The following is a 25,383-nucleotide window of genomic DNA, read 5'->3' as shown; positions in this document are numbered from 1 at the left end:
GTGTGTGGAACAAGTCCCCAGTGCAGCAGGCAATCTGTGCCTCTTTCTCCTTCGGGTCTCTGCTCTTCTCTACAGGAACTTGGCCTCCTCTCCACCCCGGGTCCAGCCGTACCCTCGCCCACCATTTCCAGAGGCCGGCCCACGTCCCCATGGACTGAGGGCTCCTCAGGCAGCGGTTTCAAAGCCCCGCCCCACCTGATTTGCCCTCGCGGAATCCTCAGACCATGCACTTCCCTCTCCCTGGTCCAAGCACACACAACCACAAGTTAGAAGTGGCGAGCGTGTTTTGGATTTGGTCTAATTGCGGATTTCTCGAGCCACGGTCCGCAGGATGTATCACTGGCCATCTTTTCCTCATTCCCATCCCGGATACGGTCATGCGGAGAGTCGGTGACCAACCTCCGTCAGCCTGGGGACGCCTCGTGCCTCCTCTTCTGGTCGCTCGTCACCTCCTCTCCCGTCGCCTTCATCTCTGCGTCCGCCCTGGGCCGGACACACACACACACCCCCGCATAAAGACAGGTGACACAAGCACACGCGTGTACACACACACATGCTTGGCACGTGGACACGGACGCAAACAGGGAACACAGGGGTTTCAGGAGCCGAAGACCCGTGTCCAGCAATGACGGAGATGGTGTCACTAGGCACCATGTCCTGCCCTTGGGGCTCCCTGTCCACCTCCTCCCAGAGACGTCCGGATTTTCCCTGAAGCAACTTCAAGCTCAGCAGGTGTGGTGCTGGTGAGATCAGAGTATTGGATGTGGAAATTCACACAAGATCCCAAAGTCAGCGCACAGGTGCACTGGGGCCCTGGACAGGACGCCCTTTCAATGACAGGCCATCCTAGGTTAAGGGGCGGAAGTGAAGGGCCCAGGCATTCTCAAACTCAGTGAGAGGAAGGACGCCGGGGGAATGGCAGGACCCAAGGACAGATGATTCTGACACAGGCACTTAATTCACCCTGCCTCTAGTCGTATCACCTAGGACTCTCGCGCTGCCACCACAGCTGACTGGAGGGGGACTTACTGCGCTCTCGGACACACCGAGTCCCCCCCAGCCCCCAGTCTCAGCAAGTCACCTGCTACATGCTTGACTCAGGCTCTGGCTCTGCAGCCAGTTTGCATGAGCCTGAGCATCCCCACTTGCGAAAGAAAGTACTGTGCCCCAGCTACTATTCGGCTGTCCCTACGGGGCCTACCTCCAGACCCCATCACCACATGTGTTTCTGTCAGTTGTCTCTCACGGACGAACCTTCCTCCCTGAGGTAGTACTTCAGGGGATCGTCCCACACGTCTTCGCTGATGATCTGCAGGCAACACGAGCAAGGTCAGCCAGGGGCTGACCAGGCTCCCAACCCTCCCATGAGCAGCCAAGAACTCCAACATCAACCACCAACTGTGTGCAAGCCCAAAGCAACCCCACCTCAGCAATCCTGTTCGATTCTGGGCCGTTGTGGCCTGACAGCCAGTTGAGAAAGTTAAGGCTCCTGGTGTCCAGCCTGCGGCTGGGGGCTCCCCGTTCAAAGTCCCAGAACCAGTGGACTGGAGTGGATCGACGTGCCCTGTACCCTGCAGACAGACAGGGGAGACTGGGGTGGACACCGCAGGTGCATCATCCACACGCTTGCACACCCACACTCATCACCCCGGGAGCCACCTTTTACCAGTGATGTCAAGGTAATACTCCTTAATGATCACCGAGTTCAAGAAGTAGGGGTTGTCCCGAAAGGAAAAGATCAGCTTGCAGCGGGACGGCGGATGGCTCCGCACCTGCACCTGCCAGGATAGCGAGGAGGGAAAAGGTGCAAGCTTCTAGGGGCCTCAGCTTGCCTCCAAGGCAGGCATGATCAGCTTCCCCGATGCCTCTCCAAAGTCTCACAGCACAGGAACATGGCTAACACGTTCCTCCCACTCCCCGCCAGGTCCCATACCCACCCTTCCTCAGTCTCCCTCACTGACCTTCAAGTCCATCATGTAGCCGAGAAAGTCTTGATCTTGGTCGCTGATCAGGACGGAGACTTGAGGGTGGCTCATAATCTGCTTTAGGTCAAGGAGCCATTCAGGCCACATGCCGGCCAAGAAGAGCCAGGAGCATCAGCCCTAGTCTGGGGTGGAACAAGGATACTGGAACACGCAACTGCAAGGAGCTTGGCGGGCACTGCCTCTTGCCCGGCCACTGCTGATATCCTCAGGACCTGCCATACCATCAGACACGCTCATGGCTCTGGGCCCCTTGGGATGGTGTGCATCTGCATTCCCCAAGCAGGGGCTGTTTCTGACCGCTACTCTGCTCCTCCAGACCTGTGTATGCTGGGTAGTGGCATGTCACTGCTTATACGGTCAGACTTGCAGTCCTTGTGACAAACCGTGTCTGAAAGTAAAGGGCTTCTTGGGTATGTGTGTGTGTGTTTATGTGTACGTGTGTGTGTGTGTGCGCGTGCGTGTGCATGTGTGCGTGTGTGTGTGAATGACTCACATGTCCCAGCAATGTGCCGGGATCACCCACATTTACACCAATAACTGTCTGCGAACGCTGCTCTTGTGTACCGTCTCTGGTCAATGTTGACTTAGAGGCCTCGGGGGCTGCGCCTCCTCAGATGCAGGCCTGAAGGAGACACTCAAAGGCATGGCTGCGACACGTCCACCTGTGGCCCTGCCCAGGCCCTACTCGGCTGTGCCTTTGGAGCCTGCCAATTGCCCAGGACCGCATTTCCTTCAGTGGCCTCTGGCGCCCTTCCTGTGCCCTCGCCTCCACCCCCTCCGCCTGCTCCTGCCCCTTCTCCCCTTCCTCGTCCTCCTGAGCAGCGGACCCCAAGGAGCAGCGCAAAGGATACAGCTTTGGCCCAGAAGCCAGGGATGCCCTGGATGATGGCGCTCCTCCGAGCCAAGTGACGCTTCCTCCTCTGATGGTTCTTGCGCATGAACTGAACGTAAGCCCTGCGGTTTTGCTCACGCTCAGAGCTCAGTTCTACCTGCAGGGCGGCCAGTGCCTGCAGGGCATCCAGCTCCTGGCGCTCACAAGGGCCTCCGGGCCTTTCCTGGCCCTGCTCCTCCACCGTCTTCTCCTCTAGCTCCTGGGAGGGCCGCTGTTCCTGCTCCTCATCCGCCACAACCTCCACCTCCTCCACGATGTCTTCCGCAAGCAGCTGGAACTCCCGCCCGATCCCCGCCACGTCTCCGTCCACCAGGGCCTCGCCCTCCTCCACCGCCTCCACCCTGAAGAGGGTGGCCTCTTGGCCTGGCGTGACAACTGCTGGTGACAAGGTCCCAGCTGCGCACTGCATCACGACGGCAGGCTGCGGGGTGGGGGAGGGGGGGTGGGGGCGGGGCCCTGCCCCCTGAGTACCTGGGCTCACAACTTGGAAGGTGCGGGGTCCCGGGACGCTCCCGCCTTCCTCTGACCGCCTCTCACGTTCCTCTTGGCCTTGGCGGTGACCCCGAGCTGGGGCAGAGGCGAAGGGACGCGACATAAGAGCACAACAAGTGGGGCGTAATGGCGGCCCAGGCTGCAGTAAACCTGTGGGACCGACTAGCTCTTTTGGGGGCGGGGAGTGAGGGGGATTGTCAGAAGGCGGGGGCTGGTGTGTGGGGGTGTTGGCGTGAGGCCGAAGAAAGGGGTGCCAGAAACGCAGGACGGGGTGAACGGGCCCTAGGAGATCCGGCGAACAGGCGGGGGCCTAGGCTGTGAGCCATGCACAGACTGCTGGCCCAAATCTAGACCAATGGCCGACAGGGTAGTGGGCGGCACTCTTATGGACACGCCCCCAGACCGGAGGGCATCTTCCGGGGTTCCTGTGCTGCTCCAGCGCCCCCACGTGGCCAGATTCTGCTCCAGGGAGGGACAGGGTTTTGCATGTGGCCGGGCTAGCCCCAGGCGCTGTCATTGACCTGGCTCTGGAAATTCCAAGCACGGGTTCCTGCTCCGCCATCCGAACCGCACACTCCTGTGTCCCCTGGGACTGGCAATAACTGAGAGCTCTCCCTGAGTATCCAAGGGATACGCAGGGGTGCCAAGGGGCTGGATACTTTTCTTCAAGGGACAGAGAGCCTGCTGCTGTCCGGGTGCTAGGGGAGTAGGGAAGAACCCCACCTACAGTGCTACAGTGGATCTCCACTGTTCGGGAACACCAGCGCCTTAGTGTACAGCGCTCGCTCTGTGTCTCTGTATCTTTGCTTCTGGCATAGCACTGTGTTGGGCAATCCTTCCGCGTGTGTAGCAGGCGCTGGTGTCTGTGTGTCTCCGTCTCTCTAAGTAGTGCTGTTGCCGTCTGCAACTCTGTGGACACCAGCGCTCAGAAGAGACGCTTATCCTTGGCGTGAAGGCAAGCCCTTCTCGTCCTGAGTGAGTTTCACCGGTGGGAGTTCAGAGGGTTTTAGTCCACACGTTCGGAGAGTGCTTTCTCGACCTTGAAAGCCAACAGTGGGCGGTCACTGCTGAAGCGCAGAAGGGGACGGGCGACCCTCCCTCCCTCGCTGGGCCGACGTGAAAGCTGCACAAGCCTGAGGTGCCGTGGCCACACTGTGCGCAGAGGGAGAAACGAGGCCCGCTCTGCTGGCATGAGGGACCCCTCCCTGAACCTTGTGCGAATGCCGGCCAGGGAGACGCTAAGGACAGCTCCCCGTTAAGTCCCACGACTCACCGGTGTCGGAGACATGCACGGCTGCCATCGACCCTATGGAGGCCCTTTCAAAGTGGTTCTGTTCTCCATGTGAGAACACATCCCAGCCTGCCCTGTGGCCCAAGCCTGTGGGGCCTGGAGCAGCAAGAGGATCAAGCTAAACCAGCCATCCTATAGTCCTGACACACGATATATGCGTTCTACAAAGAGCTTGGGCATGGGCAGGGCCGACCCGATTCAGTTGCATGGACCGAGATGTGGGCTCAAGAGTGTTTGTCGGGGGCTTGAACAAAGGCAGGACCCAGCCTGGGTCATGACAGGGACTGTGCTGTGGCCTCGGGAGTGTCTGTCGGGATGAACAAGGGCAGGATCCAGCCTGGATCAGTGCAGGGACCGAGATGTGCTCCAAGGAGTGTTTATCGGCTGCTTGATCATGGGCAGGACCCAGCCTGGCTCGATGACGGGACCGAGAGGTGGTGTCAGGTGTGTTTGTCAGGGGCTTGAACAAAGGGAGGATCCAGCCTGGTTCAGTGCAGGGACCGAGGGGTGGGCTCAGGAGGATTTGTCGGGGGTTTGAACAAGCGCAGGACCCAGCCTGGTTCAATGCAGCGAGTGAGATGCGGGCACAGTGGTGTTTCCTGGGGGGTGGGGGGGGGGGGAGGGTGGTTGAACAAGGGGAGGACACACCTTAGTTGAGTTCAGGAGCAGGGAGCCAGCTGTGGGCTCAATACTGTTTGCTGGGGGCTTACCTCAGGCCAGGAACCAGCCTGAGAATCAGATGCAGGCCCAGAAGTGTTGGTCAGTGGCTTCAACACGTGCAGCTCCTGGCCTGGTTCACGGCAGGGACAGAGAAGCCGGCTCAGGGGTATTTGTTCAGCGGCTTGAACAAGGGCAGGACCCAGACTGCGTCGGTGCAGGGCCCGAGATGTGGGCTCAGGAGTGCTTGTCGGGGCTTGAACATGGGAAGCACCCAGGCTGCTTCAGTGCAGGGACCGGGATGTGGGTTCCGGAGTATCTGTCGGGGGCTTGAACAAGACAAGGAGCCAGCCAGGTTCAATGCAGCGAGTGAGATGCGGGCTCAGTAGTGTTTCCTGGGGGCTTGAACAAGGGGAGGACACACCGTAGTTCAGGGGTACAGAGCGCGTTGTGGGCTCAGGAATGTGTTCCGGGGGCTTGACTAAGGCCAGGAACATGCCTGAGAGTCCGATGCTGGCCCAGGAGTGTCGGTCGGGGGCTTGAAGAAGTGCAGGACCTGGCCTGGTTCGGTGCAGGGAACCGAGATGTGCGCTCAGGAGTATTTGTCGGGGGTTTGGGCAAGGGCAGGACCCAGGATTTGCTCGCTGTGGCCAGCTGAGTGACAGGCGCCTGTGTTCTGCCTTCTCCCATCACCTTGGACAGCTTCACAGTACCAGTCACGTTGGCCGGATCCATTGTCTGTGCCTTCCCTCAGGGAACCAGAAAACAAGGAGCGCTGGCCTCCGCTGACTTGGAGAACCGCTTTCTCCGTGTGCATCTATCTAGGTCGTTCCTTGTCAATGGCGTGGCCCTGTTGCTAGCCCACCAGCCGTCAGGGCCCACAACACTCCGAGTGAGGCCCCTGTGCTTCCCACCTGTGTAGCTTGCTGAGTGCACCTGTCTCCCTGTCTCCCTGTAGCAGGAAAAGGCCAAAGAGACGCCCGGGCCTGCAAGGGCCCCAAGAGACTGTGACAGGCCTGGGTCTGATCCAATCTTGTGAAGAAGGAGCACGTGGATACAGGCACTCTTCCGATACAAGGCACGGAACCTGAGGCCGTAAAGGTAAGGCGGCAACCCTACACGCCGTCCCTTCTCTTTAACACTACCCAGACGCACTCAGTCCCTGAACCGATGCTGCCCTGGGCACCCGGCCCTGTCTGGGCCCACAGCTCATGCCTCCCTGGGCAGAAAGCAGCTTTGCTACCTCAAAGGCACCAAGAGGCCTTGTACCACCCGGGCCTCACTGCTTTGCTAAATGCCAAGACTCTCTTTCAGTTGCTCTCATTAGGCCCAGCTAGAATTCCCGACAGTCAGGCATCCCTGCTTGCCTACACAGCCCACATGCCAAGGAAGCCAGTCCCCGCTTGGGCCCGGGGACATCCAAGACGGTCACCTGGAAGGCAGGGTGCCTCTGAGTGTCATCTGGTGCAGATGCCCTACGACAGAATCAGAGATTCTGCTCCAGCGACGCTGCCAGAAACCTCCGTCTGGGGCAGACGCACCCCTTAGCCCCTCTGGCCCCCCCCCACCCCCACAGCCGGGGGCAAGACCCCAGAGGAAGGAAGGAATTCACGTCAGGACTTGGAGCACGACCCATGGGGTGTCTTTGGCAGGGCCGCTAATGCCTAGCCCCTGGGCCCTGAAATCCACCAGCAGGCTCTCAACCGCCCCCAGGGGCTTCCCTGTCTGCCATTCTCCCGAGGTCCCTTGGCACATGCAAGTAGCCCACCGTCCTTGCTTCCTCCCTCTTCCCTCCCTCACAGGCACACTCCGGCAGAGGGACGCACACGTACACCCACACCTGCGCCTCCCTCGCCTTTCTGCCCTGCCGAGGAGGCTGGAAATGCCTGGACGTCTGCCACGCTCACACCCTGTCTCTCCTCGCGTGCCTGTGGTTTTGCACGGACAGCCTAGCTTAGCACATCTTGCGTTGTGTTTCGCATCATGCCAGTGTGTGCCACCCTCGTGGAGACAGCGTGCGGGCCGATGGGCCGATCCTGGGCAGCACTGGCCCAGGGCCCTCCCGGGTCTCCTTCTTCCGTGTGTGGAACAAGTCCCCAGTGCAGCAGGCAATCTGTGCCTCTTTCTCCTTCGGGTCTCTGCTCTTCTCTACAGGAACTTGGCCTCCTCTCCACCCCGGGTCCAGCCGTACCCTCGCCCACCATTTCCAGAGGCCGGCCCACGTCCCCATGGACTGAGGGCTCCTCAGGCAGCGGTTTCAAAGCCCCGCCCCACCTGATTTGCCCTCGCGGAATCCTCAGACCATGCACTTCCCTCTCCCTGGTCCAAGCACACACAACCACAAGTTAGAAGTGGCGAGCGTGTTTTGGATTTGGTCTAATTGCGGATTTCTCGAGCCACGGTCCGCAGGATGTATCACTGGCCATCTTTTCCTCATTCCCATCCCGGATACGGTCATGCGGAGAGTCGGTGACCAACCTCCGTCAGCCTGGGGACGCCTCGTGCCTCCTCTTCTGGTCGCTCGTCACCTCCTCTCCCGTCGCCTTCATCTCTGCGTCCGCCCTGGGCCGGACACACACACACACCCCCGCATAAAGACAGGTGACACAAGCACACGCGTGTACACACACACATGCTTGGCACGTGGACACGGACGCAAACAGGGAACACAGGGGTTTCAGGAGCCGAAGACCCGTGTCCAGCAATGACGGAGATGGTGTCACTAGGCACCATGTCCTGCCCTTGGGGCTCCCTGTCCACCTCCTCCCAGAGACGTCCGGATTTTCCCTGAAGCAACTTCAAGCTCAGCAGGTGTGGTGCTGGTGAGATCAGAGTATTGGATGTGGAAATTCACACAAGATCCCAAAGTCAGCGCACAGGTGCACTGGGGCCCTGGACAGGACGCCCTTTCAATGACAGGCCATCCTAGGTTAAGGGGCGGAAGTGAAGGGCCCAGGCATTCTCAAACTCAGTGAGAGGAAGGACGCCGGGGGAATGGCAGGACCCAAGGACAGATGATTCTGACACAGGCACTTAATTCACCCTGCCTCTAGTCGTATCACCTAGGACTCTCGCGCTGCCACCACAGCTGACTGGAGGGGGACTTACTGCGCTCTCGGACACACCGAGTCCCCCCCAGCCCCCAGTCTCAGCAAGTCACCTGCTACATGCTTGACTCAGGCTCTGGCTCTGCAGCCAGTTTGCATGAGCCTGAGCATCCCCACTTGCGAAAGAAAGTACTGTGCCCCAGCTACTATTCGGCTGTCCCTACGGGGCCTACCTCCAGACCCCATCACCACATGTGTTTCTGTCAGTTGTCTCTCACGGACGAACCTTCCTCCCTGAGGTAGTACTTCAGGGGATCGTCCCACACGTCTTCGCTGATGATCTGCAGGCAACACGAGCAAGGTCAGCCAGGGGCTGACCAGGCTCCCAACCCTCCCATGAGCAGCCAAGAACTCCAACATCAACCACCAACTGTGTGCAAGCCCAAAGCAACCCCACCTCAGCAATCCTGTTCGATTCTGGGCCGTTGTGGCCTGACAGCCAGTTGAGAAAGTTAAGGCTCCTGGTGTCCAGCCTGCGGCTGGGGGCTCCCCGTTCAAAGTCCCAGAACCAGTGGACTGGAGTGGATCGACGTGCCCTGTACCCTGCAGACAGACAGGGGAGACTGGGGTGGACACCGCAGGTGCATCATCCACACGCTTGCACACCCACACTCATCACCCCGGGAGCCACCTTTTACCAGTGATGTCAAGGTAATACTCCTTAATGATCACCGAGTTCAAGAAGTAGGGGTTGTCCCGAAAGGAAAAGATCAGCTTGCAGCGGGACGGCGGATGGCTCCGCACCTGCACCTGCCAGGATAGCGAGGAGGGAAAAGGTGCAAGCTTCTAGGGGCCTCAGCTTGCCTCCAAGGCAGGCATGATCAGCTTCCCCGATGCCTCTCCAAAGTCTCACAGCACAGGAACATGGCTAACACGTTCCTCCCACTCCCCGCCAGGTCCCATACCCACCCTTCCTCAGTCTCCCTCACTGACCTTCAAGTCCATCATGTAGCCGAGAAAGTCTTGATCTTGGTCGCTGATCAGGACGGAGACTTGAGGGTGGCTCATAATCTGCTTTAGGTCAAGGAGCCATTCAGGCCACATGCCGGCCAAGAAGAGCCAGGAGCATCAGCCCTAGTCTGGGGTGGAACAAGGATACTGGAACACGCAACTGCAAGGAGCTTGGCGGGCACTGCCTCTTGCCCGGCCACTGCTGATATCCTCAGGACCTGCCATACCATCAGACACGCTCATGGCTCTGGGCCCCTTGGGATGGTGTGCATCTGCATTCCCCAAGCAGGGGCTGTTTCTGACCGCTACTCTGCTCCTCCAGACCTGTGTATGCTGGGTAGTGGCATGTCACTGCTTATACGGTCAGACTTGCAGTCCTTGTGACAAACCGTGTCTGAAAGTAAAGGGCTTCTTGGGTATGTGTGTGTGTGTTTATGTGTACGTGTGTGTGTGTGTGCGCGTGCGTGTGCATGTGTGCGTGTGTGTGTGAATGACTCACATGTCCCAGCAATGTGCCGGGATCACCCACATTTACACCAATAACTGTCTGCGAACGCTGCTCTTGTGTACCGTCTCTGGTCAATGTTGACTTAGAGGCCTCGGGGGCTGCGCCTCCTCAGATGCAGGCCTGAAGGAGACACTCAAAGGCATGGCTGCGACACGTCCACCTGTGGCCCTGCCCAGGCCCTACTCGGCTGTGCCTTTGGAGCCTGCCAATTGCCCAGGACCGCATTTCCTTCAGTGGCCTCTGGCGCCCTTCCTGTGCCCTCGCCTCCACCCCCTCCGCCTGCTCCTGCCCCTTCTCCCCTTCCTCGTCCTCCTGAGCAGCGGACCCCAAGGAGCAGCGCAAAGGATACAGCTTTGGCCCAGAAGCCAGGGATGCCCTGGATGATGGCGCTCCTCCGAGCCAAGTGACGCTTCCTCCTCTGATGGTTCTTGCGCATGAACTGAACGTAAGCCCTGCGGTTTTGCTCACGCTCAGAGCTCAGTTCTACCTGCAGGGCGGCCAGTGCCTGCAGGGCATCCAGCTCCTGGCGCTCACAAGGGCCTCCGGGCCTTTCCTGGCCCTGCTCCTCCACCGTCTTCTCCTCTAGCTCCTGGGAGGGCCGCTGTTCCTGCTCCTCATCCGCCACAACCTCCACCTCCTCCACGATGTCTTCCGCAAGCAGCTGGAACTCCCGCCCGATCCCCGCCACGTCTCCGTCCACCAGGGCCTCGCCCTCCTCCACCGCCTCCACCCTGAAGAGGGTGGCCTCTTGGCCTGGCGTGACAACTGCTGGTGACAAGGTCCCAGCTGCGCACTGCATCACGACGGCAGGCTGCGGGGTGGGGGAGGGGGGGTGGGGGCGGGGCCCTGCCCCCTGAGTACCTGGGCTCACAACTTGGAAGGTGCGGGGTCCCGGGACGCTCCCGCCTTCCTCTGACCGCCTCTCACGTTCCTCTTGGCCTTGGCGGTGACCCCGAGCTGGGGCAGAGGCGAAGGGACGCGACATAAGAGCACAACAAGTGGGGCGTAATGGCGGCCCAGGCTGCAGTAAACCTGTGGGACCGACTAGCTCTTTTGGGGGCGGGGAGTGAGGGGGATTGTCAGAAGGCGGGGGCTGCTGTGTGGGGGTGTTGGCGTGAGGCCGAAGAAAGGGGTGCCAGAAACGCAGGACAGGGTGAACGGGCCCTAGGAGATCCGGCGAACAGGCGGGGGCCTAGGCTGTGAGCCATGCACAGACTGCTGGCCCAAATCTAGACCAATGGCCGACAGGGTAGTGGGCGGCACTCTTATGGACACGCCCCCAGACCGGAGGGCATCTTCCGGGGTTCCTGTGCTGCTCCAGCGCCCCCACGTGGCCAGATTCTGCTCCAGGGAGGGACAGGGTTTTGCATGTGGCCGGGCTAGCCCCAGGCGCTGTCATTGACCTGGCTCTGGAAATTCCAAGCACGGGTTCCTGCTCCGCCATCCGAACCGCACACTCCTGTGTCCCCTGGGACTGGCAATAACTGAGAGCTCTCCCTGAGTATCCAAGGGATACGCAGGCGTGCCAAGGGGCTGGATACTTTTCTTCAAGGGACAGAGAGCCTGCTGCTGTCCGGGTGCTAGGGGAGTAGGGAAGAACCCCACCTACAGTGCTACAGTGGATCTCCACTGTTCGGGAACACCAGCGCCTTAGTGTACAGCACTCGCTCTGTGTCTCTGTATCTTTGCTTCTGGCATAGCACTGTGTTGGGCAATCCTTCCGCGTGTGTAGCAGGCGCTGGTGTCTGTGTGTCTCCGTCTCTCTAAGTAGTGCTGTTGCCGCCTGCAACTCTGTGGACACCAGCGCTCAGAAGAGACGCTTATCCTTGGCGTGAAGGCAAGCCCTTCTCGTCCTGAGTGAGTTTCACCGGTGGGAGTTCAGAGGGTTTTAGTCCACACGTTCGGAGAGTGCTTTCTCGACCTTGAAAGCCAACAGTGGGCGGTCACTGCTGAAGCGCAGAAGGGGACGGGCGACCCTCCCTCCCTCGCTGGGCCGACGTGAAAGCTGCACAAGCCTGAGGTGCCGTGGCCACACTGTGCGCAGAGGGAGAAACGAGGCCCGCTCTGCTGGCATGAGGGACCCCCCCCTGAACCTTGTGCGAATGCCGGCCAGGGAGACGCTAAGGACAGCTCCCCGTTAAGTCCCACGACTCACCGGTGTCGGAGACATGCACGGCTGCCATCGACCCTATGGAGGCCCTTTCAAAGTGGTTCTGTTCTCCATGTGAGAACACATCCCAGCCTGCCCTGTGGCCCAAGCCTGTGGGGCCTGGAGCAGCAAGAGGATCAAGCTAAACCAGCCATCCTATAGTCCTGACACACGATATATGCGTTCTACAAAGAGCTTGGGCATGGGCAGGGCCGACCCGATTCAGTTGCATGGACCGAGATGTGGGCTCAAGAGTGTTTGTCGGGGGCTTGAACAAAGGCAGGACCCAGCCTGGGTCATGACAGGGACTGTGCTGTGGCCTCGGGAGTGTCTGTCGGGATGAACAAGGGCAGGATCCAGCCTGGATCAGTGCAGGGACCGAGATGTGCTCCAAGGAGTGTTTATCGGCTGCTTGATCATGGGCAGGACCCAGCCTGGCTCGATGACGGGACCGAGAGGTGGTGTCAGGTGTGTTTGTCAGGGGCTTGAACAAAGGGAGGATCCAGCCTGGTTCAGTGCAGGGACCGAGGGGTGGGCTCAGGAGGATTTGTCGGGGGTTTGAACAAGCGCAGGACCCAGCCTGGTTCAATGCAGCGAGTGAGATGCGGGCACAGTGGTGTTTCCTGGGGGGTGGGGGGGGGGGGAGGGTGGTTGAACAAGGGGAGGACACACCTTAGTTGAGTTCAGGAGCAGGGAGCCAGCTGTGGGCTCAATACTGTTTGCTGGGGGCTTACCTCAGGCCAGGAACCAGCCTGAGAATCAGATGCAGGCCCAGAAGTGTTGGTCAGTGGCTTCAACACGTGCAGCTCCTGGCCTGGTTCACGGCAGGGACAGAGAAGCCGGCTCAGGGGTATTTGTTCAGCGGCTTGAACAAGGGCAGGACCCAGACTGCGTCGGTGCAGGGCCCGAGATGTGGGCTCAGGAGTGCTTGTCGGGGCTTGAACATGGGAAGCACCCAGGCTGCTTCAGTGCAGGGACCGGGATGTGGGTTCCGGAGTATCTGTCGGGGGCTTGAACAAGACAAGGAGCCAGCCAGGTTCAATGCAGCGAGTGAGATGCGGGCTCAGTAGTGTTTCCTGGGGGCTTGAACAAGGGGAGGACACACCGTAGTTCAGGGGTACAGAGCGCGTTGTGGGCTCAGGAATGTGTTCCGGGGGCTTGACTAAGGCCAGGAACATGCCTGAGAGTCCGATGCTGGCCCAGGAGTGTCGGTCGGGGGCTTGAAGAAGTGCAGGACCTGGCCTGGTTCGGTGCAGGGAACCGAGATGTGCGCTCAGGAGTATTTGTCGGGGGTTTGGGCAAGGGCAGGACCCAGGATTTGCTCGCTGTGGCCAGCTGAGTGACAGGCGCCTGTGTTCTGCCTTCTCCCATCACCTTGGACAGCTTCACAGTACCAGTCACGTTGGCCGGATCCATTGTCTGTGCCTTCCCTCAGGGAACCAGAAAACAAGGAGCGCTGGCCTCCGCTGACTTGGAGAACCGCTTTCTCCGTGTGCATCTATCTAGGTCGTTCCTTGTCAATGGCGTGGCCCTGTTGCTAGCCCACCAGCCGTCAGGGCCCACAACACTCCGAGTGAGGCCCCTGTGCTTCCCACCTGTGTAGCTTGCTGAGTGCACCTGTCTCCCTGTCTCCCTGTAGCAGGAAAAGGCCAAAGAGACGCCCGGGCCTGCAAGGGCCCCAAGAGACTGTGACAGGCCTGGGTCTGATCCAATCTTGTGAAGAAGGAGCACGTGGATACAGGCACTCTTCCGATACAAGGCACGGAACCTGAGGCCGTAAAGGTAAGGCGGCAACCCTACACGCCGTCCCTTCTCTTTAACACTACCCAGACGCACTCAGTCCCTGAACCGATGCTGCCCTGGGCACCCGGCCCTGTCTGGGCCCACAGCTCATGCCTCCCTGGGCAGAAAGCAGCTTTGCTACCTCAAAGGCACCAAGAGGCCTTGTACCACCCGGGCCTCACTGCTTTGCTAAATGCCAAGACTCTCTTTCAGTTGCTCTCATTAGGCCCAGCTAGAATTCCCGACAGTCAGGCATCCCTGCTTGCCTACACAGCCCACATGCCAAGGAAGCCAGTCCCCGCTTGGGCCCGGGGACATCCAAGACGGTCACCTGGAAGGCAGGGTGCCTCTGAGTGTCATCTGGTGCAGATGCCCTACGACAGAATCAGAGATTCTGCTCCAGCGACGCTGCCAGAAACCTCCGTCTGGGGCAGACGCACCCCTTAGCCCCTCTGGCCCCACCCCCACCCCCACAGCCGGGGGCAAGACCCCAGAGGAAGGAAGGAATTCACGTCAGGACTTGGAGCACGACCCATGGGGTGTCTTTGGCAGGGCCGCTAATGCCTAGCCCCTGGGCCCTGAAATCCACCAGCAGGCTCTCAACCGCCCCCAGGGGCTTCCCTGTCTGCCATTCTCCCGAGGTCCCTTGGCACATGCAAGTAGCCCACCGTCCTTGCTTCCTCCCTCTTCCCTCCCTCACAGGCACACTCCGGCAGAGGGACGCACACGTACACCCACACCTGCGCCTCCCTCGCCTTTCTGCCCTGCCGAGGAGGCTGGAAATGCCTGGACGTCTGCCACGCTCACACCCTGTCTCTCCTCGCGTGCCTGTGGTTTTGCACGGACAGCCTAGCTTAGCACATCTTGCGTTGTGTTTCGCATCATGCCAGTGTGTGCCACCCTCGTGGAGACAGCGTGCGGGCCGATGGGCCGATCCTGGGCAGCACTGGCCCAGGGCCCTCCCGGGTCTCCTTCTTCCGTGTGTGGAACAAGTCCCCAGTGCAGCAGGCAATCTGTGCCTCTTTCTCCTTCGGGTCTCTGCTCTTCTCTACAGGAACTTGGCCTCCTCTCCACCCCGGGTCCAGCCATACCCTCGCCCACCATTTCCAGAGGCCAGCCCACGTCCCCATGGACTGAGGGCTCCTCAGGCAGCGGTTTCAAAGCCCCGCCCCACCTGATTTGCCCTCGCGGAATCCTCAGACCATGCACTTCCCTCTCCCTGGTCCAAGCACACACAACCACAAGTTAGAAGTGGCGAGCGTGTTTTGGATTTGGTCTAATTGCGGATTTCTCGAGCCACGGTCCGCAGGATGTATCACTGGCCATCTTTTCCTCATTCCCATCCCGGATACGGTCATGCGGAGAGTCGGTGACCAACCTCCGTCAGCCTGGGGACGCCTCGTGCCTCCTCTTCTGGTCGCTCGTCACCTCCTCTCCCGTCGCCTTCATCTCTGCGTCCGCCCTGGGCCGGACACACACACACACCCCCGCATAAAGACAGGTGACACAAGCACACGCGTGTACACACACACATGCTTGGCACGTGGACACGGACGCAAACAGGGAACACAGGGGTTTCAGGAGCCGAAGACCCGTGTCCAGCAATGACGGAGATGGTGTCACTAGGCACCATGTCCTGCCCTTGGGGCTCCCTGTCCACCTCCTCCCAGAGACGTCCGGATTTTCCCTGAAGCAACTTCAAGCTCAGCAGGTGTGGTGCTGGTGAGATCAGAGTATTGGATGTGGAAATTCACACAAGATCCCAAAGTCAGCGCACAGGTGCACTGGGGCCCTGGACAGGACGCCCTTTCAATGACAGGCCATCCTAGGTTAAGGGGCGGAAGTGAAGGGCCCAGGCATTCTCAAACTCAGTGAGAGGAAGGACGCCGGGGGAATGGCAGGACCCAAGGACAGATGATTCTGACACAGGCACTTAATTCACCCTGCCTCTAGTCGTATCACCTAGGACTCTCGCGCTGCCACCACAGCTGACTGGAGGGGGACTTACTGCGCTCTCGGACACACCGAGTCCCCCCCAGCCCCCAGTCTCAGCAAGTCACCTGCTACATGCTTGACTCAGGCTCTGGCTCTGCAGCCAGTTTGCATGAGCCTGAGCATCCCCACTTGCGAAAGAAAGTACTGTGCCCCAGCTACTATTCGGCTGTCCCTACGGGGCCTACCTCCAGACCCCATCACCACATGTGTTTCTGTCAGTTGTCTCTCACGGACGAACCTTCCTCCCTGAGGTAGTACTTCAGGGGATCGTCCCACACGTCTTCGCTGATGATCTGCAGGCAACACGAGCAAGGTCAGCCAGGGGCTGACCAGGCTCCCAACCCTCCCACGAGCAGCCAAGAACTCCAACATCAACCACCAACTGTGTGCAAGCCCAAAGCAACCCCACCTCAGCAATCCTGTTCGATTCTGGGCCGTTGTGGCCTGACAGCCAGTTGAGAAAGTTAAGGCTCCTGGTGTCCAGCCTGCGGCTGGGGGCTCCCCGTTCAAAGTCCCAGAACCAGTGGACTGGAGTGGATCGACGTGCCCTGTACCCTGCAGACAGACAGGGGAGACTGGGGTGGACACCGCAGGTGCATCATCCACACGCTTGCACACCCACACTCATCACCCCGGGAGCCACCTTTTACCAGTGATGTCAAGGTAATACTCCTTAATGATCACCGAGTTCAAGAAGTAGGGGTTGTCCCGAAAGGAAAAGATCAGCTTGCAGCGGGACGGCGGATGGCTCCGCACCTGCACCTGCCAGGATAGCGAGGAGGGAAAAGGTGCAAGCTTCTAGGGGCCTCAGCTTGCCTCCAAGGCAGGCATGATCAGCTTCCCCGATGCCTCTCCAAAGTCTCACAGCACAGGAACATGGCTAACACGTTCCTCCCACTCCCCGCCAGGTCCCATACCCACCCTTCCTCAGTCTCCCTCACTGACCTTCAAGTCCATCATGTAGCCGAGAAAGTCTTGATCTTGGTCGCTGATCAGGACGGAGACTTGAGGGTGGCTCATAATCTGCTTTAGGTCAAGGAGCCATTCAGGCCACATGCCGGCCAAGAAGAGCCAGGAGCATCAGCCCTAGTCTGGGGTGGAACAAGGATACTGGAACACGCAACTGCAAGGAGCTTGGCGGGCACTGCCTCTTGCCCGGCCACTGCTGATATCCTCAGGACCTGCCATACCATCAGACACGCTCATGGCTCTGGGCCCCTTGGGATGGTGTGCATCTGCATTCCCCAAGCAGGGGCTGTTTCTGACCGCTACTCTGCTCCTCCAGACCTGTGTATGCTGGGTAGTGGCATGTCACTGCTTATACGGTCAGACTTGCAGTCCTTGTGACAAACCGTGTCTGAAAGTAAAGGGCTTCTTGGGTATGTGTGTGTGTGTTTATGTGTACGTGTGTGTGTGTGTGCGCGTGCGTGTGCATGTGTGCGTGTGTGTGTGAATGACTCACATGTCCCAGCAATGTGCCGGGATCACCCACATTTACACCAATAACTGTCTGCGAACGCTGCTCTTGTGTACCGTCTCTGGTCAATGTTGACTTAGAGGCCTCGGGGGCTGCGCCTCCTCAGATGCAGGCCTGAAGGAGACACTCAAAGGCATGGCTGCGACACGTCCACCTGTGGCCCTGCCCAGGCCCTAGTCGGCTGTGCCTTTGGAGCCTGCCAATTGCCCAGGACCGCATTTCCTTCAGTGGCCTCTGGCGCCCTTCCTGTGCCCTCGCCTCCACCCCCTCCGCCTGCTCCTGCCCCTTCTCCCCTTCCTCGTCCTCCTGAGCAGCGGACCCCAAGGAGCAGCGCAAAGGATACAGCTTTGGCCCAGAAGCCAGGGATGCCCTGGATGATGGCGCTCCTCCGAGCCAAGTGACGCTTCCTCCTCTGATGGTTCTTGCGCATGAACTGAACGTAAGCCCTGCGGTTTTGCTCACGCTCAGAGCTCAGTTCTACCTGCAGGGCGGCCAGTGCCTGCAGGGCATCCAGCTCCTGGCGCTCACAAGGGCCTCCGGGCCTTTCCTGGCCCTGCTCCTCCACCGTCTTCTCCTCTAGCTCCTGGGAGGGCCGCTGTTCCTGCTCCTCATCCGCCACAACCTCCACCTCCTCCACGATGTCTTCCGCAAGCAGCTGGAACTCCCGCCCGATCCCCGCCACGTCTCCGTCCACCAGGGCCTCGCCCTCCTCCACCGCCTCCACCCTGAAGAGGGTGGCCTCTTGGCCTGGCGTGACAACTGCTGGTGACAAGGTCCCAGCTGCGCACTGCATCACGACGGCAGGCTGCGGGGTGGGGGAGGGGGGGTGGGGGCGGGGCCCTGCCCCCTGAGTACCTGGGCTCACAACTTGGAAGGTGCGGGGTCCCGGGACGCTCCCGCCTTCCTCTGACCGCCTCTCACGTTCCTCTTGGCCTTGGCGGTGACCCCGAGCTGGGGCAGAGGCGAAGGGACGCGACATAAGAGCACAACAAGTGGGGCGTAATGGCGGCCCAGGCTGCAGTAAACCTGTGGGACCGACTAGCTCTTTTGGGGGCGGGGAGTGAGGGGGATTGTCAGAAGGCGGGGGCTGCTGTGTGGGGGTGTTGGCGTGAGGCCGAAGAAAGGGGTGCCAGAAACGCAGGACGGGGTGAACGGGCCCTAGGAGATCCGGCGAACAGGCGGGGGCCTAGGCTGTGAGCCATGCACAGACTGCTGGCCCAAATCTAGACCAATGGCCGACAGGGTAGTGGGCGGCACTCTTATGGACACGCCCCCAGACCGGAGGGCATCTTCCGGGGTTCCTGTGCTGCTCCAGCGCCCCCACGTGGCCAGATTCTGCTCCAGGGAGGGACAGGGTTTTGCATGTGGCCGGGCTAGCCCCAGGCGCTGTCATTGACCTGGCTCTGGAAATTCCAAGCACGGGTTCCTGCTCCGCCATCCGAACCGCACACTCCTGTGTCCCCTGGGACTGGCAATAACTGAGAGCTCTCCCTGAGTATCCAAGGGATACGCAGGGGTGCCAAGGGGCTGGATACTTTTCTTCAAGGGACAGAGAGCCTGCTGCTGTCCGGGTGCTAGGGGAGTAGGGAAGAACCCCACCTACAGCGCTACAGTGGATCTCCACTGTTCGGGAACACCAGCGCCTTAGTGTACAGCGCTCGCTCTGTGTCTCTGTATCTTTGCTTCTGGCATAGCACTGTGTTGGGCAATCCTTCCGCGTGTGTAGCAGGCGCTGGTGTCTGTGTGTCTCCGTCTCTCTAAGTAGTGCTGTTGCCGTCTGCAACTCTGTGGACACCAGCGCTCAGAAGAGACGCTTATCCTTGGCGTGAAGGCAAGCCCTTCTCGTCCTGAGTGAGTTTCACCGGTGGGAGTTCAGAGGGTTTTAGTCCACACGTTCGGAGAGTGCTTTCTCGACCTTGAAAGCCAACAGTGGGCGGTCACTGCTGAAGCGCAGAAGGGGACGGGCGACCCTCCCTCCCTCGCTGGGCCGACGTGAAAGCTGCACAAGCCTGAGGTGCCGTGGCCACACTGTGCGCAGAGGGAGAAACGAGGTCCGCTCTGCTGGCATGAGGGACCCCCCCCGAACCTTGTGCGAATGCCGGCCAGGGAGACGCTAAGGACAGCTCCCCGTTAAGTCCCACGACTCACCGGTGTCGGAGACATGCACGGCTGCCATCGACCCTATGGAGGCCCTTTCAAAGTGGTTCTGTTCTCCATGTGAGAACACATCCCAGCCTGCCCTGTGGCCCAAGCCTGTGGGGCCTGGAGCAGCAAGAGGATCAAGCTAAACCAGCCATCCTATAGTCCTGACACACGATATATGCGTTCTACAAAGAGCTTGGGCATGGGCAGGGCCGACCCGATTCAGTTGCATGGACCGAGATGTGGGCTCAAGAGTGTTTGTCGGGGGCTTGAACAAAGGCAGGACCCAGCCTGGGTCATGACAGGGACTGTGCTGTGGCCTCGGGAGTGTCTGTCGGGATGAACAAGGGCAGGATCCAGCCTGGATCAGTGCAGGGACCGAGATGTGCTCCAAGGAGTGTTTATCGGCTGCTTGATCATGGGCAGGACCCAGCCTGGCTCGATGACGGGACCGAGAGGTGGTGTCAGGTGTGTTTGTCAGGGGCTTGAACAAAGGGAGGATCCAGCCTGGTTCAGTGCAGGGACCGAGGGGTGGGCTCAGGAGGATTTGTCGGGGGTTTGAACAAGCGCAGGACCCAGCCTGGTTCAATGCAGCAAGTGAGATGCGGGCACAGTGGTGTTTCCTGGGGGGTGGGGGGGGGGAGGGTGGTTGAACAAGGGGAGGACACACCTTAGTTGAGTTCAGGAGCAGGGAGCCAGCTGTGGGCTCAATACTGTTTGCTGGGGGCTTACCTCAGGCCAGGAACCAGCCTGAGAATCAGATGCAGGCCCAGAAGTGTTGGTCAGTGGCTTCAACACGTGCAGCTCCTGGCCTGGTTCACGGCAGGGACAGAGAAGCCGGCTCAGGGGTATTTGTTCAGCGGCTTGAACAAGGGCAGGACCCAGACTGCGTCGGTGCAGGGCCCGAGATGTGGGCTCAGGAGTGCTTGTCGGGGCTTGAACATGGGAAGCACCCAGGCTGCTTCAGTGCAGGGACCGGGATGTGGGTTCCGGAGTATCTGTCGGGGGCTTGAACAAGACAAGGAGCCAGCCAGGTTCAATGCAGCGAGTGAGATGCGGGCTCAGTAGTGTTTCCTGGGGGCTTGAACAAGGGGAGGACACACCGTAGTTCAGGGGTACAGAGCGCGTTGTGGGCTCAGGAATGTGTTCCGGGGGCTTGACTAAGGCCAGGAACAAGCCTGAGAGTCCGATGCTGGCCCAGGAGTGTCGGTCGGGGGCTTGAAGAAGTGCAGGACCTGGCCTGGTTCGGTGCAGGGAACCGAGATGTGCGCTCAGGAGTATTTGTCGGGGGTTTGGGCAAGGGCAGGACCCAGGATTTGCTCGCTGTGGCCAGCTGAGTGACAGGCGCCTGTGTTCTGCCTTCTCCCATCACCTTGGACAGCTTCACAGTACCAGTCACGTTGGCCGGATCCATTGTCTGTGCCTTCCCTCAGGGAACCAGAAAACAAGGAGCGCTGGCCTCCGCTGACTTGGAGAACCGCTTTCTCCGTGTGCATCTATCTAGGTCGTTCCTTGTCAATGGCGTGGCCCTGTTGCTAGCCCACCAGCCGTCAGGGCCCACAACACTCCGAGTGAGGCCCCTGTGCTTCCCACCTGTGTAGCTTGCTGAGTGCACCTGTCTCCCTGTCTCCCTGTAGCAGGAAAAGGCCAAAGAGACGCCCGGGCCTGCAAGGGCCCCAAGAGACTGTGACAGGCCTGGGTCTGATCCAATCTTGTGAAGAAGGAGCACGTGGATACAGGCACTCTTCCGATACAAGGCACGGAACCTGAGGCCGTAAAGGTAAGGCGGCAACCCTACACGCCGTCCCTTCTCTTTAACACTACCCAGACACACTCAGTCCCTGAACCGATGCTGCCCTGGGCACCCGGCCCTGTCTGGGCCCACAGCTCATGCCTCCCTGGGCAGAAAGCAGCTTTGCTACCTCAAAGGCACCAAGAGGCCTTGTACCACCCGGGCCTCACTGCTTTGCTAAATGCCAAGACTCTCTTTCAGTTGCTCTCATTAGGCCCAGCTAGAATTCCCGACAGTCAGGCATCCCTGCTTGCCTACACAGCCCACATGCCAAGGAAGCCAGTCCCCGCTTGGGCCCGGGGACATCCAAGACGGTCACCTGGAAGGCAGGGTGCCTCTGAGTGTCATCTGGTGCAGATGCCCTACGACAGAATCAGAGATTCTGCTCCAGCGACGCTGCCAGAAACCTCCGTCTGGGGCAGACGCACCCCTTAGCCCCTCTGGCCCCACCCCCACCCCCACAGCCGGGGGCAAGACCCCAGAGGAAGGAAGGAATTCACGTCAGGACTTGGAGCACGACCCATGGGGTGTCTTTGGCAGGGCCGCTAATGCCTAGCCCCTGGGCCCTGAAATCCACCAGCAGGCTCTCAACCGCCCCCAGGGGCTTCCCTGTCTGCCATTCTCCCGAGGTCCCTTGGCACATGCAAGTAGCCCACCGTCCTTGCTTCCTCCCTCTTCCCTCCCTCACAGGCACACTCCGGCAGAGGGACGCACACGTACACCCACACCTGCGCCTCCCTCGCCTTTCTGCCCTGCCGAGGAGGCTGGAAATGCCTGGACGTCTGCCACGCTCACACCCTGTCTCTCCTCGCGTGCCTGTGGTTTTGCACGGACAGCCTAGCTTAGCACATCTTGCGTTGTGTTTCGCATCATGCCAGTGTGTGCCACCCTCGTGGAGACAGCGTGCGGGCCGATGGGCCGATCCTGGGCAGCACTGGCCCAGGGCCCTCCCGGGTCTCCTTCTTCCGTGTGTGGAACAAGTCCCCAGTGCAGCAGGCAATCTGTGCCTCTTTCTCCTTCGGGTCTCTGCTCTTCTCTACAGGAACTTGGCCTCCTCTCCACCCCGGGTCCAGCCATACCCTCGCCCACCATTTCCAGAGGCCAGCCCACGTCCCCATGGACTGAGGGCTCCTCAGGCAGCGATTTCAAAGCCCCGCCCCACCTGATTTGCCCTCGCGGAATCCTCAGACCATGCACTTCCCTCTCCCTGGTCCAAGCACACACAACCACAAGTTAGAAGTGGCGAGCGTGTTTTGGATTTGATCTAATTGCGGATTTCTCGAGCCACGGTCCGCAGGATGTATCACTGGCCATCTTTTCCTCATTCCCATCCCGGATACGGTCATGCGGAGAGTCGGTGACCAACCTCCGTCAGCCTGGGGACGCCTCGTGCCTCCTCTTCTGGTCGCTCGTCACCTCCTCTCCCGTCGCCTTCATCTCTGCGTCCGCCCTGGGCCGGACACACACACACACCCCCGCATAAAGACAGGTGACACAAGCACACGCGTGTACACACACACATGCTTGGCACGTGGACACGGACGCAAACAGGGAACACAGGGGTTTCAGGAGCCGAAGACCCGTGTCCAGCAATGACGGAGATGGTGTCACTAGGCACCATGTCCTGCCCTTGGGGCTCCCTGTCCACCTCCTCCCAGAGACGTCCGGATTTTCCCTGAAGCAACTTCAAGCTCAGCAGGTGTGGTGCTGGTGAGATCAGAGTATTGGATGTGGAAATTCACACAAGATCCCAAAGTCAGCGCACAGGTGCACTGGGGCCCTGGACAGGACGCCCTTTCAATGACAGGCCATCCTAGGTTAAGGGGCGGAAGTGAAGGGCCCAGGCATTCTCAAACTCAGTGAGAGGAAGGACGCCGGGGGAATGGCAGGACCCAAGGACAGATGATTCTGACACAGGCACTTAATTCACCCTGCCTCTAGTCGTATCACCTAGGACTCTCGCGCTGCCACCACAGCTGACTGGAGGGGGACTTACTGCGCTCTCAGACACACCGAGTCCCCCCCCAGCCCCCAGTCTCAGCAAGTCACCTGCTACATGCTTGACTCAGGCTCTGGCTCTGCAGCCAGTTTGCATGAGCCTGAGCATCCCCACTTGCGAAAGAAAGTACTGTGTCCCAGCTACTATTCGGCTGTCCCTACGGGGCCTACCTCCAGACCCCATCACCACATGTGTTTCTGTCAGTTGTCTCTCACGGACGAACCTTCCTCCCTGAGGTAGTACTTCAGGGGATCGTCCCACACGTCTTCGCTGATGATCTGCAGGCAACACGAGCAAGGTCAGCCAGGGGCTGACCAGGCTCCCAACCCTCCCATGAGCAGCCAAGAACTCCAACATCAACCACCAACTGTGTGCAAGCCCAAAGCAACCCCACCTCAGCAATCCTGTTCGATTCTGGGCCGTTGTGGCCTGACAGCCAGTTGAGAAAGTTAAGGCTCCTGGTGTCCAGCCTGCGGCTGGGGGATCCCCGTTCAAAGTCCCAGAACCAGTGGACTGGAGTGGATCGACGTGCCCTGTACCCTGCAGACAGACAGGGGAGACTGGGGTGGACACCGCAGGTGCATCATCCACACGCTTGCACACCCACACTCATCACCCCGGGAGCCACCTTTTACCAGTGATGTCAAGGTAATACTCCTTAATGATCACCGAGTTCAAGAAGTAGGGGTTGTCCCAAAAGGAAAAGATCAGCTTGCAGCGGGACGGCGGATGGCTCCGCACCTGCACCTGCCAGGATAGCGAGGAGGGAAAAGGTGCAAGCTTCTAGGGGCCTCAGCTTGCCTCCAAGGCAGGCATGATCAGCTTCCCCGATGCCTCTCCAAAGTCTCACAGCACAGGAACATGGCTAACACGTTCCTCCCACTCCCCGCCAGGTCCCATACCCACCCTTCCTCAGTCTCCCTCACTGACCTTCAAGTCCATCATGTAGCCGAGAAAGTCTTGATCTTGGTCGCTGATCAGGACGGAGACTTGAGGGTGGCTCATAATCTGCTTTAGGTCAAGGAGCCATTCAGGCCACATGCCGGCCAAGAAGAGCCAGGAGCATCAGCCCTAGTCTGGGGTGGAACAAGGATACTGGAACACGCATCTGCAAGGAGCTTGGCGGGCACTGCCTCTTGCCCGGCCACTGCTGATATCCTCAGGACCTGCCATACCATCAGACACGCTCATGGCTCTGGGCCCCTTGGGATGGTGTGCATCTGCATTCCCCAAGCAGGGGCTGTTTCTGACCGCTACTCTGCTCCTCCAGACCTGTGTATGCTGGGTAGTGGCATGTCACTGCTTATACGGTCAGACTTGCAGTCCTTGTGACAAACCGTGTCTGAAAGTAAAGGGCTTCTTGGGTATGTGTGTGTGTGTTTATGTGTACGTGTGTGTGTGCGTGTGCGTGTGTGCGTGAATGACTCACATGTCCCAGCAATGTGCCGGGATCACCCACATTTACACCAATAACTGTCTGCGAACGCTGCTCTTGTGTACCGTCTCTGGTCAATGTTGGCTTAGAGGCCTCGGGGGCTGCGCCTCCTCAGATGCAGGCCTGAAGGAGACACTCAAAGGCATGGCTGCGACACGTCCACCTGTGGCCCTGCCCAGGCCCTACTCGGCTGTGCCTTTGGAGCCTGCCAATTGCCCAGGACCGCATTTCCTTCAGTGGCCTCTGGCGCCCTTCCTGTGCCCTCGCCTCCACCCCCTCCGCCTGCTCCTGCCCCTTCTCCCCTTCCTCGTCCTCCTGAGCAGCAGACCCCAAGGAGCAGCGCAAAGGATACAGCTTTGGCCCAGAAGCCAGGGATGCCCTGGATGATGGCGCTCCTCCGAGCCAAGTGACGCTTCCTCCTCTGATGGTTCTTGCGCATGAACTGAACGTAAGCCCTGCGGTTTTGCTCACGCTCAGAGCTCAGTTCTACCTGCAGGGCGGCCAGTGCCTGCAGGGCATCCAGCTCCTGGCGCTCACAAGGGCCTCCGGGCCTTTCCTGGCCCTGCTCCTCCACCGTCTTCTCCTCTAGCTCCTGGGAGGGCCGCTGTTCCTGCTCCTCATCCGCCACAACCTCCACCTCCTCCACGATGTCTTCCGCAAGCAGCTGGAACTCCCGCCCGATCCCCGCCACGTCTCCGTCCACCAGGGCCTCGCCCTCCTCCACCGCCT

At 59.9% G+C, this 25,383-nt stretch overlaps 3 protein-coding genes across 3 annotated transcripts; all 3 read right to left on the bottom strand.

Moving 5' to 3' along the window:
• Positions 1–1,231: 1,231 nt before the first annotated feature.
• LOC132344577 (testis-specific Y-encoded protein 1-like) lies at positions 1,232–3,364 on the bottom strand (the record flags this gene model as incomplete). Its single annotated transcript, XM_059884242.1, has 6 exons — positions 1,232–1,309; positions 1,426–1,571; positions 1,667–1,778; positions 1,962–2,039; positions 2,837–3,252; positions 3,349–3,364. Coding segments are annotated over 6 exons (846 nt in total), but the record flags the coding sequence as incomplete, so codon positions are not given.
• A 5,263-nt stretch (positions 3,365–8,627) lies between these two features.
• LOC132344576 (testis-specific Y-encoded protein 1-like) lies at positions 8,628–10,760 on the bottom strand (the record flags this gene model as incomplete). Its single annotated transcript, XM_059884241.1, has 6 exons — positions 8,628–8,705; positions 8,822–8,967; positions 9,063–9,174; positions 9,358–9,435; positions 10,233–10,648; positions 10,745–10,760. Coding segments are annotated over 6 exons (846 nt in total), but the record flags the coding sequence as incomplete, so codon positions are not given.
• Positions 10,761–16,024: 5,264 nt separating this feature from the next.
• On the bottom strand, positions 16,025–18,157 carry LOC132344575 (testis-specific Y-encoded protein 1-like; the record flags this gene model as incomplete). The annotated part of the gene is made up of 6 exons (XM_059884240.1): positions 16,025–16,102; positions 16,219–16,364; positions 16,460–16,571; positions 16,755–16,832; positions 17,630–18,045; positions 18,142–18,157. Coding segments are annotated over 6 exons (846 nt in total), but the record flags the coding sequence as incomplete, so codon positions are not given.
• Between the last annotated feature and the right edge of the window lie 7,226 nt (positions 18,158–25,383).

Source organism: Bos taurus, chromosome Y (assembly GCF_002263795.3).
Source record: "Bos taurus isolate L1 Dominette 01449 registration number 42190680 breed Hereford chromosome Y, ARS-UCD2.0, whole genome shotgun sequence".
Classification (NCBI taxonomy): domain Eukaryota; kingdom Metazoa; phylum Chordata; class Mammalia; order Artiodactyla; family Bovidae; genus Bos; species Bos taurus.
Note: the sequence above shows the minus strand (reverse complement) of the source record. Positions and strands in the feature narration are given on the sequence as shown.